Here is a 15,873-nt window from a genome sequence, read left to right on the forward strand (position 1 = left end):
AGTCGCACAAAGCTCTACCCTGTCATTCTCAGACAAATCAAATACCCATGCATCATTTCGCGGCAGGATTGTGGACGTATCTCCTACCAGCTCGCCCTCCCTCGCCCTTTGTCGGCTTTCTATCGTTAGCCGATCGTCGGCGCGTTTTGCCGACGGCGGGGGCCCAGCTCGGCAGCGCGCGCGCTTTGGATCCAGGGCCCGCTGCGAGATGCCATGCACTGCAGCAGCGGCCCTTCCGGCGTCTTAGGATCCCACGCACGTCCTCCCCGCGGGGACCTTGGCGTGCCTGGGATGTGTCTGTCTCCTCGCCTCCGCCCTCGCTTCGAAGCTTCTGTGACGTCTGGGCTCCGGCGTGGGCAGGACAGTGCACACACACACAGAGCCCCGTCCACCCTCAGCGCCGTCATACAGAGTGGAGCGCATGACCTACATGGGCTCCAGGACTGACGCAAAGAAGGGTACGGCACGTCGGGAGCAAGGCGGGGTAGCAGTGTGGGGAAGTGCACAGGCACCCCACGGGCCAATGGTACCTCGATGCTCAGCCGAGCCAATTTTTGCCAAGACGTATAAGACGAAGCCCAGTCTTTTTCTCCAAGGGTACCCCGCGTCCGCCTCGTCCCTGCTCCAACCCATTTGCCTTAGGAGTGCTTCTCTCAGCACTCGTACAAGAGGCTCCTGCTAGCAGAGCTCCCCTCACTGACTCCATCTTCAAAGCACTTGTGCTCACTCTGATCGACCATCATGGATGAAAAGGCGTCTGCTTCCCCTCACGCCGCCCCTCCCCTGCAGGGAGACTTTGACGATCGCGAAAACACCATAAACAGAAGCAACAGCGCAGAGAATGGCTCTGGCGATGAACACAAGCATGGCGAGGGAGGAGATTTAGATGGAAAGAAAGACAAGGACGGCAGTGGACACACGGCTTATGCTACCAAGGAGGCCGAAGGCTATCCTTCTCCTACGGGCTCTGAAGATGCGGGAATGGCTCGCAAAGAGGTGAGTCTGTCAGTGGACAAGGATACTGCCTGTAGCTTTCGAGCTCATACCTCTTTCCCTTTTCCGCTAATCAGGGTCAGCTTGACCAGAATGTGAACATTAATGCACGCATTGCGAATCCCCTCGAAGGTCTATCTCGTCAGGAGGTCTGCGCCGGAGCTGCGGAATTCTGCTCCAGGAATGGCATGGAAGAGTACACTTCAACCATGCAGAAGGGAGCTCTGGTGGCTCAGAGTGGACTTGACTTTGAGGGTTTGGATGAGCTGGATGAAGAAGATAAGCGTGTGCTCAGGGATGAAGTCAGTCACAAGTGGAGACACCCTGGCAAGCTCTATGCTATGACCATTCTCTGCAGTATGGCAGCTGCGACTCAGGGCTGGGATGAGACTGCCATCAATGGAGCGCTGCTGGTCTTCGTGAGTAGAACATGAACGACATGCCACTCACTTCTGATCGCTGACGAACGAGCGCTGCTTGTACGCGTCTCCCAGCCTGAGCAATTCGGCATTGGCTCCGGCAGTGACAGAGACAGCTGGCTCCAGGGTTTGCTCGGTAGCGCCCCGTACATTGTGAGTAGCCTTGCAATCAGTGCCCCCCCCCCCCCGGCTGCCTAGCTGACGCTCCTGGGCTTTGCTTCCATCATGACAGGGTTGCGCCTTCTTGGGATGCTGGCTCACAATTCCCTTGAACCACTACTTCGGTCGACGAGGCAGCATCTTCTTTGCTGCTACCCTCTCGGCCCTGACCTGCGTCTGGCAGGGTCTCACCAGCTCCTGGCAGCACATGTTTGTCGCTCGTCTTATGCTTGGTCTCGGAATCGGCCCCAAATCGGCTACAGTGCCCGTCTTTGCAGCCGAATGTGCCCCACCGCTCATTCGTGGTGCTCTGGTCATGCAATGGCAGACTTGGACCGCCTTTGGCATTATGATGGGATACATTGCAGACATTGCGCTGTACTACATTCCCGATACCTCAGCTGTGACCGGACTCAATTGGAGACTTATGCTGGGTGCTGCATCCATCCCAGCCTGGATCGGTGCGTTGTGGCCTTTGCCTCGGGTCAAGCAAAGCCTTTCGACACTCCACTGACGCTTTCTCGCCTCTCTTTTGCTCTCGTCTGCAGTCATGGCTCAGGTCTGGTTCGTACCAGAATCGCCTCGATGGCTGATGAAGAAAGGTCGATACAGGGAGGCTCTCCAGTCATTCATCATCTACCGCAACACTGAGCTTCAGGCATGTCGAGATCTATACCTAGCCTATGTGATGCTAGAGGAAGAAAAGAAGTGGCAGACCAAGAAGGGTCTAGCCCTGTGGGCGGAGTTGTGGACGGTACCCAGGAACCTCAGAGCGACCATTGCTGCGACGATTTGTATGTTTGGACAGCAATTCTGTGGTGGTGAGTACATTCAAGTCACTGGTGTGCCTCGCTCGTGTCACCTTCGCCTGCTGACCACCTCTGCCCAATCACACGCGTCCACTACCAGTGAACGTCATTGCCTACTACAGCTCCAGTATCCTCAAGAATGCCAACTTCAGCAATATCCAAGCCCTCCTCGGATCTTTCGGCTTCGGAGCCTTGAACTTCGTCTTCGCAACTCCGGCTTGGTTCACTATCGATACGTTTGGTCGTCGCAGTCTTCTTCTGCTCACCACGCCCCTCATGGCTCTTTTCCTCGTCATGACCGGCTGCGGCTTCTACGCGCCTGCCGCCTCATCCGCGCAAATTGGCGTGGTGCTGACAGGGATCTACCTCTTTGCAGCCGTGTACTCGCCCGGCTTTGGGCCAGTCCCCTTCACTTACTCGGCAGAGGCGAGCCCGCTGTACATTCGAGAGATTGCAATGGCCTACGCGACTGCGGTACTGTGGTTCTTCAATGCCGTGCTGGCTATCACTTACTTCCGATTGAGCAAGGCTTTTACGCCCGCGGGATCTTTCTTCTACTACGGTGAGTATCGAAGAGAGATCCTTGCTCGATAACGCTCGATACGTCGCATGGCTTGCTTACAGACTAGCCCCTTCTTCACCCGGTCTCTGTCCTCCCGCTCCTCGCACAGCCGCCTGGAACATTATCCTCTTCTGCCTCGTCTTCCTCCTCCTCCCCGAAACCAAGAGTCTCAGTCTCGAAGAATTAGACATGGTCTTTGGTGTTCCCACACACAAGCACATTGCCTATCAATTCCGCAATGCTTCTTACAATATTAGGAAGAATGTATTACGTCAAAAGGGTTTGGAGAAGGAACGTCTATATGAAATTGATCCGGACATGAAGAGGACAGCGGCTCCTATGGGGGCTGCTGCCTAGGAGATGGGGTTCGAGAAGAGGGGGATACGGCGAGCAGACACGAGCGCTGCGATCGCTTGTACAGTAGCTCCAGAAAGACTTTTGTTCCCCTTGTCCATTCGTAATGACAACGACTCTTCATCCATCCTACACTGTCGGAAGGTATAGGTCAAGTGCTGCATGCAGTGTCACAGCTCTTCGTGCAATACTTCATCAGTCCGGCAGCCATTCGAGAGTGACGCTTGGGTGCCGCAGGCCAGACTGTCGAGGGCCTCGAGCATGGAGGCTTGTGAGAAGAAGAGGGCTACGCGCGTCCCCGCGATCGGGCGCGATGGGGAAGATTATCCGAATGACTCACCCGAAGCCCCGCTTCGCCTTACAGCCTCTTGCATCCTCAAAGGAGCCGAAGAACACCCTTGGCTCCTACTCATCCTCATGGTCCTACCAAAGACATAGATCGGGGCCCCGCACTCACTCCCAGATCCGCAATCACTCACACGCCGGGGCTCGCTCCCTCTCCCTCCGTCCTGCCTTGCAAGAAGCTACCGCCCCTCATGGGTCCAATGGCTCTCCTCACCCTCGCCTCGCGATTCAGCCCTACTCAGCGTGCCTGGCTCGCCGTCGCGGGGGCCTGGCTGGTCCAAATCGCCGCGGTAGGGCCCGTAAATGCCTTTGGAAGCTACCAGGCCATCTACTGGAATGCCTATGTCCCCGTGAGTGGAAAAAGTGGATCACGCACGCCATTCAGCTGAAGAGGATGATCGCTCTGACCTTGCTCACCCTCTCCTCGTCATGCAGGGCGTATCCGCCTCGTCTCTCTCCTGGATCGGCTCCCTACAAATCTTCTTCGAATTCTCAGTAGCCATCGCAGGAGGGATCCTCCTCGATGCGGGCTACTTCAAGGAGACTCTCCTCGGAGGCTCTATCCTCTTCACCTTTAGCTACTTTATGCTCAGTCTGGTCAAGCAGGGGATGTTCGTCCCCATCTTGCTCGCCCAGGGCTTCGGCATGGGCATCGGGTTGGGACTCGTCTTCTTGCCCATCTCCGGCGTGGTAGCTCAGCACTTCCCCACTTCCCGCAACCTCCCACTGGGTATCATCTCCACTGGTGCAGGCTTTGGAGGCTTTGCAATCTCCCTCCTCACAAGCAAAATCTACAGCAACACTGATCTGGGCTTCGGCTGGACCGTGAGAGTCGCGGCTTTCATTGTGCTTGGCTGCCTCTTGGCTGCCAATCTGCTCATTACCGAGGTGCCTGCCTCGGAGCGAGTCGTCACCAAGAGTATCCTCAAGGTAGACGACGACAAGGAGACGATTGAGGAGGAGGACGGCAAAAGTGCTCAGCTCGCTGAGGTACCCTTGAGTCAAGCACGCACAAAGGAAGGAGTTCGTTCCATCATCAGCCAGCACGGCGATGTCACTGGTCTGCTCGCCTCTCTACGCGAGCTCTTGTCCAGTGCAGTATACCTCCTGACCGTAGCGGGCGGTACCCTCTTCGTAATGGGCATCTTCTACCCTGCTTACAGCATCGAGTCTTTCGCCTTGGCCCAAGGGATCGATCCAGGTCTCGCAAGCTGGCTCCTGCCCATGAGCAACCTCAGCAGTCTCATAGGCCGGACAGTACCTGCCTATGTAGCAGACCGGCTGGGCAGGTACGGTGCGCACATCATGTTCTCCACCTGCGCCATCTGCGCAGGAGCTCTCACGATTGCAATGCCCGCCTGTACCTCCTCGGGGTCAATTGTAGCCTTTGCCATCCTCTACGGACTCTTCCAAGGAGCCGGACCGGGACTGTTCTTCCCCACTGTCCTCGCACTGGGCGGACCTAGGCCGGGGTTCAGGTTGGGCGTAGCCTCTGTGCCCCTCTCTATTGGCGCGCTGGTGGGTGCACCAATCGCCTCGGCCTTGCTTGGGCCTACCGCCGCTACTGCTGGTGCAGGGGGACCGGGAGTAGCGGATGTGAATCCCAATTGGTGGGGAGGATCGGCCTTTGCTGGAGCAGTGTGGATGGCTTCGGCACTGAGCATGGGAAGCGCCCTTTTCCTTGCCAAGCACAAGGAGAGGCGAATGCGAAGAGGACGGGGTGCGGGGGCTTCCCAGCGCTCTGAGAAAGAGGCGGAAGAAAGAGGAAACGTCCTTCAAGAAGCTGGAAGGACAGAGACAACGGGGTTTGACCATCGAGTAGAGGGCCAGGGAGCGTGAGTAGAACCTAGGGCCATAGGGCATAATGTATAGCGCACAACGCAAACAAGGGCAAATGGTACAGGCAGCATTCAGAGTCACGACACACACACACACAGCACATATGTATACTTCTCATAGACGTCACGTCACCATACTGTTCATCAGCAGCAATAGCAATGTCATTGTCATCATAACAACGAGTTGTCTTGCTCTTCTGTCTTCCATCGTCTACTCGTTCTCATCAGTCCCCGACTGGCTTCTCTCAGCGGGACTTTCATCCTCGTCCTCTCCCTCTTCCCCGGATACCTCTGCGGCCCCTTCGAGGTTTTCGGATTTCTTTGCGGCCCTTCTCGTCGACTGTTCCTCCTTCTCCTTCATCTTCTCTGCTGCCTCCTTGAGCAGCTTGATGCAAGCCTTGAAGCATTTCCTCTCGATCTTATGGATCCTATTGTTGTCGAGTAGACCTTTACCGTCAAAGAAGGCCAGGAAGAACCGTTTCAGTTGCAGCTTGTCCACTCGAGCCGCCTCATAGTGATCTTTGGCATCTTTAATCTCGAGCAGCTGCTCTGCCGTAAGCTTGTTTTCCCAGGCATTGTAAGCTTCCTCAAAGGCCGCCAGAGAGACCTTGCGATCGTATTGGCGCTCAAGAGTCTTAGAAAGCTTCTCTCGAGCCGAGAGAATAGTCTTGCGCAATGCGTACATCAGCTCAGGCCAGTCTCCTTTGGTCCGCCTCCCTTGCATCTTGTCCATAATCTGTAAGACCGAACCACAGATAGGGTCCATCAGTATTCGCGCAGCGCACGGTTTCCGAGCTACTTACGTCTTCCCACCACATTGTGGACTCCCACAGTCTCCCTTTATCTTTTCTCATTTCTTTCTCCAGCTCTTTCCGAGCCTTCTCGGTCCTTTCCCACCTCTGAGCAACCTGCAGCAAAAGTAAAGGTGTGTTGGCCGAATGTGGTGAAGAGGCTCATTGCAGGCTTGAGCAGGCCTTTCGAGCCATAGCTCACTCACCTGCCAAAATTGCAGGTAGACTGCACCCTCAAGGTCGTCTATGTACCGATGGCTTTTCACAAAAACCTTTCGTAAGCTGTCAATAATCCGTCGCAGGATCTGCTTGGGCTCTTTGTTTCTGCATCCAAAAACATTAGTGCCTCCAGGTCCGGCGCGAAGATCGGAGTAAATGTCCTCGCTAGTGTGCCGCAAGGTGAGAGTCCAGATCCAGGCATCTTTGAGTGCTCTAGCACAGCAAGTGGACAGATAGATCGGATTAGCTGACTGTCCATCATCTGCAGCTCTGGCGGCTAGTGCTTCTGCGTCGCACATCTGCATCCCCGATTGCTGGAGTGGGCTGAGCTTGGTTCTCATGTTACCAAAGTCTATGAAGAGGAGTGTGTTACGAGTGCCACGCAGAAGGCGGACGTTGCCGGGATTGAAGTCGCGATAGTGATAGCCCCCCTTTGCAAGTCTGAGAAGCTGCTCGGCAACCTGCACGTGAATCTGCAAGAGGTCGTGCATGGACACCTGCATTCCAATGTAATCTCCAAGACACTGCTCGGTCACCAGAGCACTGACTGTCCGATGTCGGGTTGCTGACTTGCTGTCGTATTCCCGGGTGTACTCGTAAAGTTCAACCTGCGTCACTGAGGAGCTCGTAGTCTCCGAAGTTGTTCTTTGAAAGCCTGCCGTTGGGATGACTGCCAGACCGATCGGACGAGGAGCATATGGCAGGCCTAGACTCTGGATGCCGCGCAGCATTGTCAATTCGTGTAATCGCAGATGCTCGTACAGCCACGAAACTTTGACAAGTAGCGTTCTCTTTCCTGCGTCTTGTTCAGCAGTTTTGTCTTGTTCCACGAAGACTGCAGTACGACTTCCGAATGGTCCGGGGCGTACTCTGTGCTCCGTGACTTGAGCTTTGACAAGGGCACTGTCTGTCGCGACATCGGCCTCGATCTCGAGAGAATGTTGACCTACAAGATTCCAGTAGCCGGACAGCTGGCCCGAATGTTCCCTGAGAGAGAAGAAAAGCAGAATTCTCACGATGTCCTTTCGGTCATTCGGGGTGCGAGTGTCGAAAGCTCTAGAACATCCGTAGATAGTTGCATTGGCGTACCACAGCCGTACGAAGTGGCCACACCACGTTGCAAAGTGGACGTGGGAGGTGATGGGACGATATTGGTGCATCTGGCGCTGATAGTGTTCGAGTGAGGGCCTCAGGAGATCAGCTGCGATCATCGGCAAGCCAAGCGTCAAGAGCGTAGACTCACCACGTAGAAGAGGCCCTGTCGAACAGCCTTGTTGTTCAAGTCTTCGGCGTCTGTCTTCTTGACTACGATGAATGAGACCATGTTCGACCATTCAGGCTGTCCTGCGACTTCTGCTGCTTGCACCATAATGTGTCCGTCCAAATTTACGAGATCCATTGGGGGATACTCTAGCTGTGATTGAAGGCGACCGATAGTCGATGAATATCAGCTTACAGCGGCCAAGAGATGCCGTCCCAACGAACTCACATCGACGATTGGTAGGCTCTTGCATCGGACAAATTTGCCATACCCTGACTCTGCTGCACCCAATTCGCTACGCACTGATGTGCTCAATCTACAGATGCTTGCCACCAAGGCCCTTCTTTTCTTTTCCTGGCCCACGATGCTGTTCACCTGCCTAAAGACTTTGGTGACTTTGGCTGAGCTCAGCACTTGTTCGACAGATTTGTCTACTTCTGCATTGGTCTGCATGACGTAAAGCTCGCGATGGTGACGGCCCTTGGCCTCCGCTCCTACCTGATGCTCCTGACCTCGGAACTGCTCCTTCACCTCGTACTCCATCTCATTCCTCTGTTCGTCGTAGACGTGCTCGCCCGAGGGGTCAGAAGATACTGAGGATTGAGGCCAGGAAGAGGACATGGTCATCGACCACCAGGAATCGTGCCATCGTCGTGGTGGTGGGGGATTTGGCTGCTTGTCCATCAGGATGCCACAGAGGTCTTCAGGGAGAAGATCCTTAGCTTTCTCAATCGTCTTCTTACGCAGTCCATTCGCCGGTCGGAACGAAAAGGTGTACGGCGGAGTGTCCTTTGCAGTCGGCGCGGGCCGAGGCACTCTGCCTTTCGCCTTTGACTTCTTTCTCGGCATTGCTCCAAAGACGCTCCTTGCTGGACGAGCCTTACAGATAGGTGTGATGTATGATTGCCCTAGGCTTGGGCTCTTGTGCATTTGGCGTACCGGTATATCTGCGAAGGGAATTGGTGGAGGAAATGAAACCTCGCGTCCGTCTCTACTGCTGTCTTTTGGCTGTCCACCTCGTACGAGACAGTGGCGGCGCCTCTCCCGTTCCGTGTCAACAGTCCGTAATCTGGCACGAATCGGACCGGAGAGGCCATACATCGTCAGCTGCATCTTGACTCAGACAGTTCGACTGGTATCTTTGCGGCACTTTCTCGGGCGTACGAAAGAAAAGGGTCACTCGAACCCACAACGGGTGCACCACGGAGTTTCGATGCTGCTACAGGCTCAGGGGGACCGCCGCTTACTCACAACCTTCAGGCAGCCACAGGATCGCCAAAGCGTATGAGAATCAAATCGAAGTTGGCATTTCTCGCAAAGTAGCGGACAAAATGGGACAGCCCTTCGTTCAGCTGATTTGCGGCTGTTAAAGCCAGAGAATGGACCAAGATTCCAAGTAACGAGAAGGAATTGGCTGTCGAATGTGCAATGAGGAAGTACAGTTCATACGCAGCCATAAGGTCTAGCTCGCCCAGGCGCACAGATTGTAGGTATACTGCACTTTCCAAGTGATCAGCGTTGACTGGGACCGCCAGAGATCACTGAATCGGCCTCTCGGGGGCGCGAGCCGGTTCTGGCGATTGTACCTACAGCGTGATGGCAAGAGCAGCGCATTGGCTGATCGGTTTCGTCTGGGTCCTCGATGACCTTTCGTCAGATTTCGTGAGACTTAATGAGCCTGGGCTCTACTGAATCATCGCGTAGTGAGGGATATACAATTTCCAGTGTATCGTGAGGACGAGCTTGCTTGACATGGGATCTGAGCTTTTGTAACTACTTGCGTCAAAGCAAGACCCGACCCTTTGGGCAAGAAGAGCGACTTGAGCGATGAAGTGTCATTCGTAGCTCTGTCGATGATGGCTTCTGCGTCCTCACGCAGGTCGACATCATCCTGGCATGTTTACTTCTGACGTCGAATGCTGTCCGAACTCGTCTTGTATGGCCCTATGTTGTGTGCTAGTCATGAGGCTTCAGCACAGATGTCCATCTTCCATCAGCCCATACTGCTGTGCGAGTCTCAAAAGGTCCGTGGGATAGGTGGAGAGCATCCAGTGCGGCGGTCGCCGTGAAATTGTCTCGACAAGGAACTTGCCATATGCGTCTTGAGTGAGCACAGCCCAGTATCCGCATCGATGGGTTGAGTTAGGATGAGCGAAGCAAGATCCTTACGCTATCTATCTGATCCTCGGTATGCGGGTGTCTAAAATGACAGAGCAGCCACAGAGAGATCCATTAGGTACCACAGCCGTACCGAATTTCCGCACCACGTCAGGAAGTGGAAATACAATGTTACAGTACGATACTGGCACATTCTCCTCTACGAGACGGTCAATTGAGTATAGAGGATAGGGGTCAGCGTTCGTGCTCCCTATTTGGTGATCAAGGCAGAGCACGACTCTATTTAACTCACGGCGTAGCGCAGACACTACCGAAGGGTGGTACTCTGGCCGTCAGGTTCTGGCAGAGTGGGCAATCCACCGACTCAGAACTATGTCTATCCTTCGATGGAGAGGTGGTTAGTTGTGCCCATATGTCAATCATGTTGATCTCTGGATCGCCACGGGTGTGTGTCGTTGCGTCAGACTGTGCATGAAAGAGGTACTCTTCAGCGAACGTTGATGTATGCTATTCGAAAAAGCGCGCAACTACTCACCTTGGTCGTCTGGAAGTCCTGTATTGTAAAGAGAATGCGCTAGAGGGATCTGCCGCTCGTGAACATTTGAGTGCTTCATCGCTGGGTCCATTGACGTTAGTAACGCTTCCTTTCCCCGAGTCTCAGACAGAGTCCTGGACACGACTGAGAAAGCTGGTGACTTGGCCTGAGGCTTCAATATGCCTTGCAAAGAACAGGTGTGAAATATGAGCGTCTTCACCCGCTGTTGTGACGTAGGCAGCACAATGCTGGAAGTCGTTCTGCCAGCTGCCTCGACAGCCGCTTTGATTGATGTGCTGCTCAGCTTTGAGTTAAGTCGCACTGCCTCAGTGAGGTAGAGCAAGAGAGACAATGAGTCTGACCCCTATTGGTGATCTCAAGGCCTGTCAAGGAGTGACCGTCGACATGTCTAATGTGTGGTGGGGTGGATAAGGTCGCTGAGCTGGTGTGAGGTGTGATCGTGTTGATGGGGAGGGAAGGAGGGGGAAGGGACAAGGGCAGGAGTCGCTTTGCTTGTTGGGGATTAGTGAGAGCAACGTGCCTGACTGACTGAGCGTCCTTTGCCTGTCCGTCTTCGGAACGGCAGGCAGTGGCCCTTGCCTTTTGCTCGTAGGATTTCGTGGGCGTGCGTCACTGGGCGTGCGTGACTAAGGCACGTGACTTGGCTTCTGATCTCAGAGCATTGCGTCGCCAAAGGTGGGTGTGCAACCATCGCTGTTCCCTTTGTGCCCACTCCTCTGTCCTCTGTTCGAACCTGCGGCCATTGACCGTGTGTAGTGATTCTATTGTTAGCAAGGGGGGGAGCACCAGCTGCACCGCCACGCGCCTGGGCCAATTCCACTGTCCGCCTCGGCTGCAGCTGCGCTTCCCCAGCTCCACCGCGCCTGCCTGTACCTTGACATCTTCCTCCCGGACGCAGACCCCTGAGGGTATCCTGACGACCTCCTAGCTATTATGGCGTCACATCCTCCTCTTCAGTCGCTGCCCCTGAGCGACTCCCGCTCCACTCCACTCTCTTCTTTGCCCTCTGCTACCGATATCACTCGATGGCACCTCTCCACCCCGGGCCTCGATGACCCCGCTGTAGGCCGCCATCTCTGGACCTACGATCGCGCAAACGACGGTCCTCACATCAATGGCAACGGCAGCGCTTCCTCGTCCCGCCAGACCCTGGAGGACAAGTTCTGGCTCGGTCTGGCCACCGACCAGCCGAAATTGCCACGAGCTACAACTCCATCCGAGGCAGCAGAAAACGGCTTTGCCTACTATTCCCGCGTAGCTCAGTCTCCCGATGGCCACTTTGCAGGAGAATATGGAGGACCCCTCTTTCTCCTGCCCGGCTTCGTCATTGGGTGCTATGTCACACATACTCCTTTCCCAGATGAGTGGAGGATAGAGATCACCCGCTACCTCGAGGGCATTCAGAACGAGGATGGTGGGTGGGGACTACACATCGCAGGACCGAGTACAGTCTTCGGCACGAGCTGCAACTACGTCGTCCTGCGGCTGCTGGGTAACTCGCCTGACCTGCCTTGGATGACCAGAGCTCGAAACTTGTTACATTCGCTAGGCGGAGCTACCGGCGTGCCTTCGTGGGGCAAGCTATGGCTCGCACTTCTAGGGGTGTACGATTACGAGGGCATGAACCCCATTCCCCCTGAGCTGTGGCTGCTGCCTGACTGGGTACCGATACATCCTTGGAGATGGTGGATCCATACTAGAATGGTGTATATACCCATGGGGTGGCTGTGGGGCAAGCAGTACGTCTATGATGACGCAGAGCGGGACCCAGTTGTTAAGAGCCTGAAGCAGGTGAGTAGAGGGGAGCGGAGCAAAGCTGACAAGCGACGAGCTGACCGCTGGCTGGTCTTCTCACCTCATCTCACCTCAACGCTCATTCCAGGAACTATATACACAAAGCTATTCGTCCATACATTGGCCATCGCAACGAAACAACATCGCCCAAGTAGACATCTTTGCGCCTCACACCAAGACGCTGGATACCCTCATGTCCCTCATGGGCGTCTATGCCAAAGCCGTCCCTGGCCTTGTTCGGAATGCCGGCCTGAACCGAGCCTATACCCTACTTTGCAAAGAAGACGAGAATACCGGATATCAGTGTCTGGGCCCCGTTAACAAGATGCTCAATTACGTTGTGCGGTGGGCAGTAGAAGGCCCAGACTCGCACGCAATGAAGCAACATCGTGAGAAGCTCAAGGACTTCCTTTGGATGAGCGCAGAGGGGCTACAGATGTGTGGTACCAATGGCTCTCAGCTATGGGATGCCGCTTTTATCGCACAGGCCGTCTCTTCCTCGTCACGCCTGGTGCGCAACCCAGAGATCAAGCCTAGCGTCCAAGCGCTCCTCCGCTGGCTCGACGAGACGCAGATCAAGGAGAACCCACAGCACTACCGAAGCTGCTACCGTTTCTCTACAAAAGGAGCCTGGCCCTTTTCGACCAAAGAGCAGGGCTACACAGTCAGCGACTGTACAGCCGAGGGTTTGAAAGCGGTCATCGACCTGCAGTCTTCCAAGCTCGGCCTGCAACCACTCATAGACACACCCCGCCTACGTCAATCAGTGGATCTCCTCCTCACAATGCAAAACCCCAGCGGCGGCTTCGCAAGCTACGAGACCATCAACGGTCCAGCCATCCTCGAGTGGATCAATCCTGCCGAAGTGTTCGGGAACATCATGATCGAGTATGACTACCCAGAATGCACCACCAGCGTCGTAGGTGCCTTGTGCAAGTTCCGCTCCGAAGTCGACCCTAAGTACCGTCGCGCCGAGATCGACGCGACGGTGGAACGGGCGGTGAAGTATATCCTGGCATCGCAGCGAGCAGACGGAAGTTGGTTTGGCTCCTGGGCAGTATGCTTCACCTACGCGACGATGTTCGCTCTCGAGTCCCTCTCTCTCGCAGGACATACCTACACTTCCTCTGCACCCATGAGGAAAGCCTGCCAATTCCTCCTCGATCGCCAATCCCCAATGGATGGTGGGTGGGGTGAATCATTTGAGAGTTGTGTAAAGGGAGAGTGGGTCCCGTTGGATGGAGGCAGGAGTAATGTAGTCCAGACCGCTTGGGCACTCATTGCCCTCTTGCATGCTCGCTACCCTGAGGAAGAACCAATAAGACGAGCAGTGGAGCTTCTCATGCAGAGGCAAAAGGAGGATGGAAGTTGGGAGGATGATGGACCTCCTCCTCCTCCTCCTCCTCCTGAAGATGCGCAAGCTGATAGTAAGAGCAAGTCCAAGACGAAGACGAAGACGAAGACGAAGACGAAAAAGGACTGCCTTGGCGTCTTTAATCGGAATTGCGGAATCGTCTATCCGAATTACCGCTTCTCATTTACAATTTGGGCGCTTGCTAGAGCTGCGCAGAGGTTGGAGGAAGAAGGGGAGGGGGAGGGGGAGAAGTGAGGAGCGGCTGGGTGAGGGAGGGAGGGGGAGGGGATTGAGGAGCGCCTCAGGATGGAGAACCAGAGGAGGAATTGGACGAAGTGAGCTTGTGGGAAGAAGTCAGGAAGGTGAATCAGGAATGCGGCGGGCGAGGCAAAAGAATGAACATTATCTACGTCTACGATGATCATGCTACTGCTAGTGACACTGTCAAATCTACTCTACTTTCCCGCGCAACTCCCTCTGATCACTGACCACCCATCGCTCCTCAACCCCTTCTCCTATTTCCTCTCTTCTCTAGATGTTCTTCTTCCCCTCCACCCCTGTTCCGGCACCCTTCTCCCTCTTCTCCCTGATCCGCTGCAGTGCCGCCAACCTCTCCGGAAGCGTGGGGTGCGAGTGGTGATAGGCAGAATAGAGGGCATCATAGTGCATCGTGGAGAGGTTCTGCACATGAAGCTTGATGAGAGCCTTTGCCAGGAGCTCATCGTAGGGTTGTCCCACTTGCTCGAGCTCAAGACGAAGAGGAACGTCTGGATCTTCGGATGATGCTGCACCGTTCTGCTGCGCTCCTGCTCCCGCCCCTGCCTCTGCCTTTGCATCCTTCTTCTTCGACTCTTTGGCTGCTGCTGCCTGAGATAGTCCCTCAATCTGCTCCTCGCTAAAGGCCGGCCTGTCCAAATTGGCGGCGAATTCGTCCGCGGCGTACTCCATCGATCTCACTGCGCTGTTCATGGCGAATTGCAGTACGACATCGAGGGCAGCGAGGACCATCTGGAACAGCTCTAGTCCGATGATGATGGGCAGGTAGCCCTGCGTCGTGGAGACGTTGAAGCCAAAGGAGCGGAAAAGGGAGACGTTGCCGATGAAGCCAGCAAAGACGCCAAAGGTCAGGGCCACCTGCGCCTGGGCAATGAGCAGGAGCTTCGTGGGGTCGCGATGTTTCCAGTGTCCCAGCTCGTGGCAAATGACTGCTTCGATCTCGGAGCAGGTGGACTTGGCGATGAGCGTGTCGAAGATGACGATGTGCTTGTTGGCCCAAGGCAGGACGCCGAAGAAGTAGGCGTTGCTGTGCGCAGAGCGCTTTGAGCCATCAATCTGATAGATCTTGGCTAGAGGGAAACGCATCGAATTTGCGAGGGAGACTACGCGGGATTTGAGGGGGCCTTCCTCCAGAGGCTGGAGCTTGTTGAACAGGGGCTGGATGACAGTCGGGTAAAGGACTTGAGCGAGAATCTGGAAGCCCAGGATGAACATCAGGACCCAGGAGACGAAGCCATCTGTTCCTGCCCAGCGGATAATGGCGATGAGGCCCGCGATGAGAGGGCTGAGGAAGACTGCGCCGATGCCGAGGCCCTTGACAAAGTCGAGGACAAAGGTGGAGCGAGTCATCTTGTTGAACCCATGCTTCTCCTCGAGGACAAAGTGGGAGTAGTAAGAGAAGGGAAGATCGAGGGTGGCACGGATACCGGAGAAGAGGAAGGTAAAGATGATCGACTGGGGGATCTGGAGAGCGTGAGAGCAGAGGGTATGTGGAGATGTATTAGTAGACAGTCCTCTCAACTCTGCTGCTACTGCGAGCCTGCTCACCTCCGAGGGCGCCCTTCCCATCTTCTGGAGCGCGATGCCTGACCATGTCCATACCAGAGGCAGGAGGTCAAAGTGAATCACGGCCAGACTATTGATCAAGCCCCACGCTCCTACGACGAAGCCAAATCTAGCCTTGTCTCTACCGTAGCGCTGCGACTTTTTGAACGTGTCAAGGTCAACATGTCTTGCGAGGGATGCGGGGGGCGCAGCGTAGGAGTATACCTTGTACTGTCGCAGGGAGAGGTAGGTCTCAAAGGAGTACACTGCGAGTACGAGGTAGAGGACGAGTGTCTTCCATGGGATGGCTGGGTCGTCGAGAGAGGCAAAGAAGCTGCGTATGGGTGCGCTGAGTGAGTCTGTCAGCGACGAGGATGACGAGTATGACGAAGAGTAACCCATTGCGGCTGTGGAAGGGGTGGCAAGGTGAGGAAGGAAGGATGTAAAGGAGGCAATTGCTCCAGGGACAAAGGAAGGCCG

At 55.2% G+C, this 15,873-nt stretch overlaps 6 protein-coding genes across 6 annotated transcripts; 3 read left to right on the forward strand and 3 right to left on the reverse strand.

The window, feature by feature from the left end:
- The first annotated feature begins 338 nt into the window (after positions 1–338).
- On the forward strand, positions 339–3,430 carry BCV69DRAFT_282420 (hypothetical protein). Its single transcript, XM_025492356.1, has 7 exons — positions 339–996; positions 1,071–1,412; positions 1,488–1,565; positions 1,645–2,032; positions 2,120–2,392; positions 2,481–2,942; positions 3,052–3,430. The coding sequence occupies exons 1-7, from the start codon at positions 742–744 to the stop codon at positions 3,297–3,299; spliced, it is 2,046 nt and encodes a 681-aa protein (XP_025348068.1). The 5' UTR covers positions 339–741; the 3' UTR covers positions 3,300–3,430.
- Positions 3,431–3,670: 240 nt separating this feature from the next.
- Positions 3,671–5,661, forward strand: BCV69DRAFT_312197 (MFS general substrate transporter). The gene is made up of 2 exons (XM_025494907.1): positions 3,671–3,991; positions 4,077–5,661. Exons 1-2 carry the CDS (start codon positions 3,833–3,835, stop codon positions 5,478–5,480), a joined length of 1,563 nt encoding a protein of 520 aa, XP_025348069.1. The 5' UTR covers positions 3,671–3,832; the 3' UTR covers positions 5,481–5,661.
- On the reverse strand, positions 5,586–6,389 carry BCV69DRAFT_178473 (hypothetical protein). Its single transcript, XM_025489550.1, has one exon. It carries the CDS (start codon positions 6,243–6,245, stop codon positions 5,691–5,693), a length of 555 nt encoding a protein of 184 aa, XP_025348070.1. The 5' UTR covers positions 6,246–6,389; the 3' UTR covers positions 5,586–5,690.
- BCV69DRAFT_178371 (hypothetical protein) lies at positions 5,858–9,284 on the reverse strand. The gene is made up of 3 exons (XM_025489548.1): positions 7,979–9,284; positions 7,733–7,903; positions 5,858–7,655 (listed from the first exon to the last, which is right to left on the reverse strand). Exons 1-3 carry the CDS (start codon positions 8,861–8,863, stop codon positions 6,330–6,332), a joined length of 2,382 nt encoding a protein of 793 aa, XP_025348071.1. The 5' UTR covers positions 8,864–9,284; the 3' UTR covers positions 5,858–6,329.
- Positions 9,285–11,236: 1,952 nt separating this feature from the next.
- On the forward strand, positions 11,237–14,007 carry BCV69DRAFT_178424 (lanosterol synthase). The gene is made up of 3 exons (XM_025489549.1): positions 11,237–12,215; positions 12,307–13,773; positions 13,858–14,007. The coding sequence occupies exons 1-3, from the start codon at positions 11,358–11,360 to the stop codon at positions 13,909–13,911; spliced, it is 2,379 nt and encodes a 792-aa protein (XP_025348072.1). The 5' UTR covers positions 11,237–11,357; the 3' UTR covers positions 13,912–14,007.
- On the reverse strand, positions 13,951–15,833 carry BCV69DRAFT_312200 (hypothetical protein). Its single transcript, XM_025494908.1, has 2 exons — positions 15,397–15,833; positions 13,951–15,312 (listed from the first exon to the last, which is right to left on the reverse strand). The coding sequence occupies exons 1-2, from the start codon at positions 15,793–15,795 to the stop codon at positions 14,104–14,106; spliced, it is 1,608 nt and encodes a 535-aa protein (XP_025348073.1). The 5' UTR covers positions 15,796–15,833; the 3' UTR covers positions 13,951–14,103.
- Positions 15,834–15,873: the final 40 nt, after the last annotated feature.

The sequence above is a fragment of the Pseudomicrostroma glucosiphilum genome (assembly GCF_003144135.1).
Source record: "Pseudomicrostroma glucosiphilum strain MCA 4718 unplaced genomic scaffold BCV69scaffold_6, whole genome shotgun sequence".
Taxonomy (NCBI): domain Eukaryota; kingdom Fungi; phylum Basidiomycota; class Exobasidiomycetes; order Microstromatales; family Microstromataceae; genus Microstroma; species Microstroma glucosiphilum.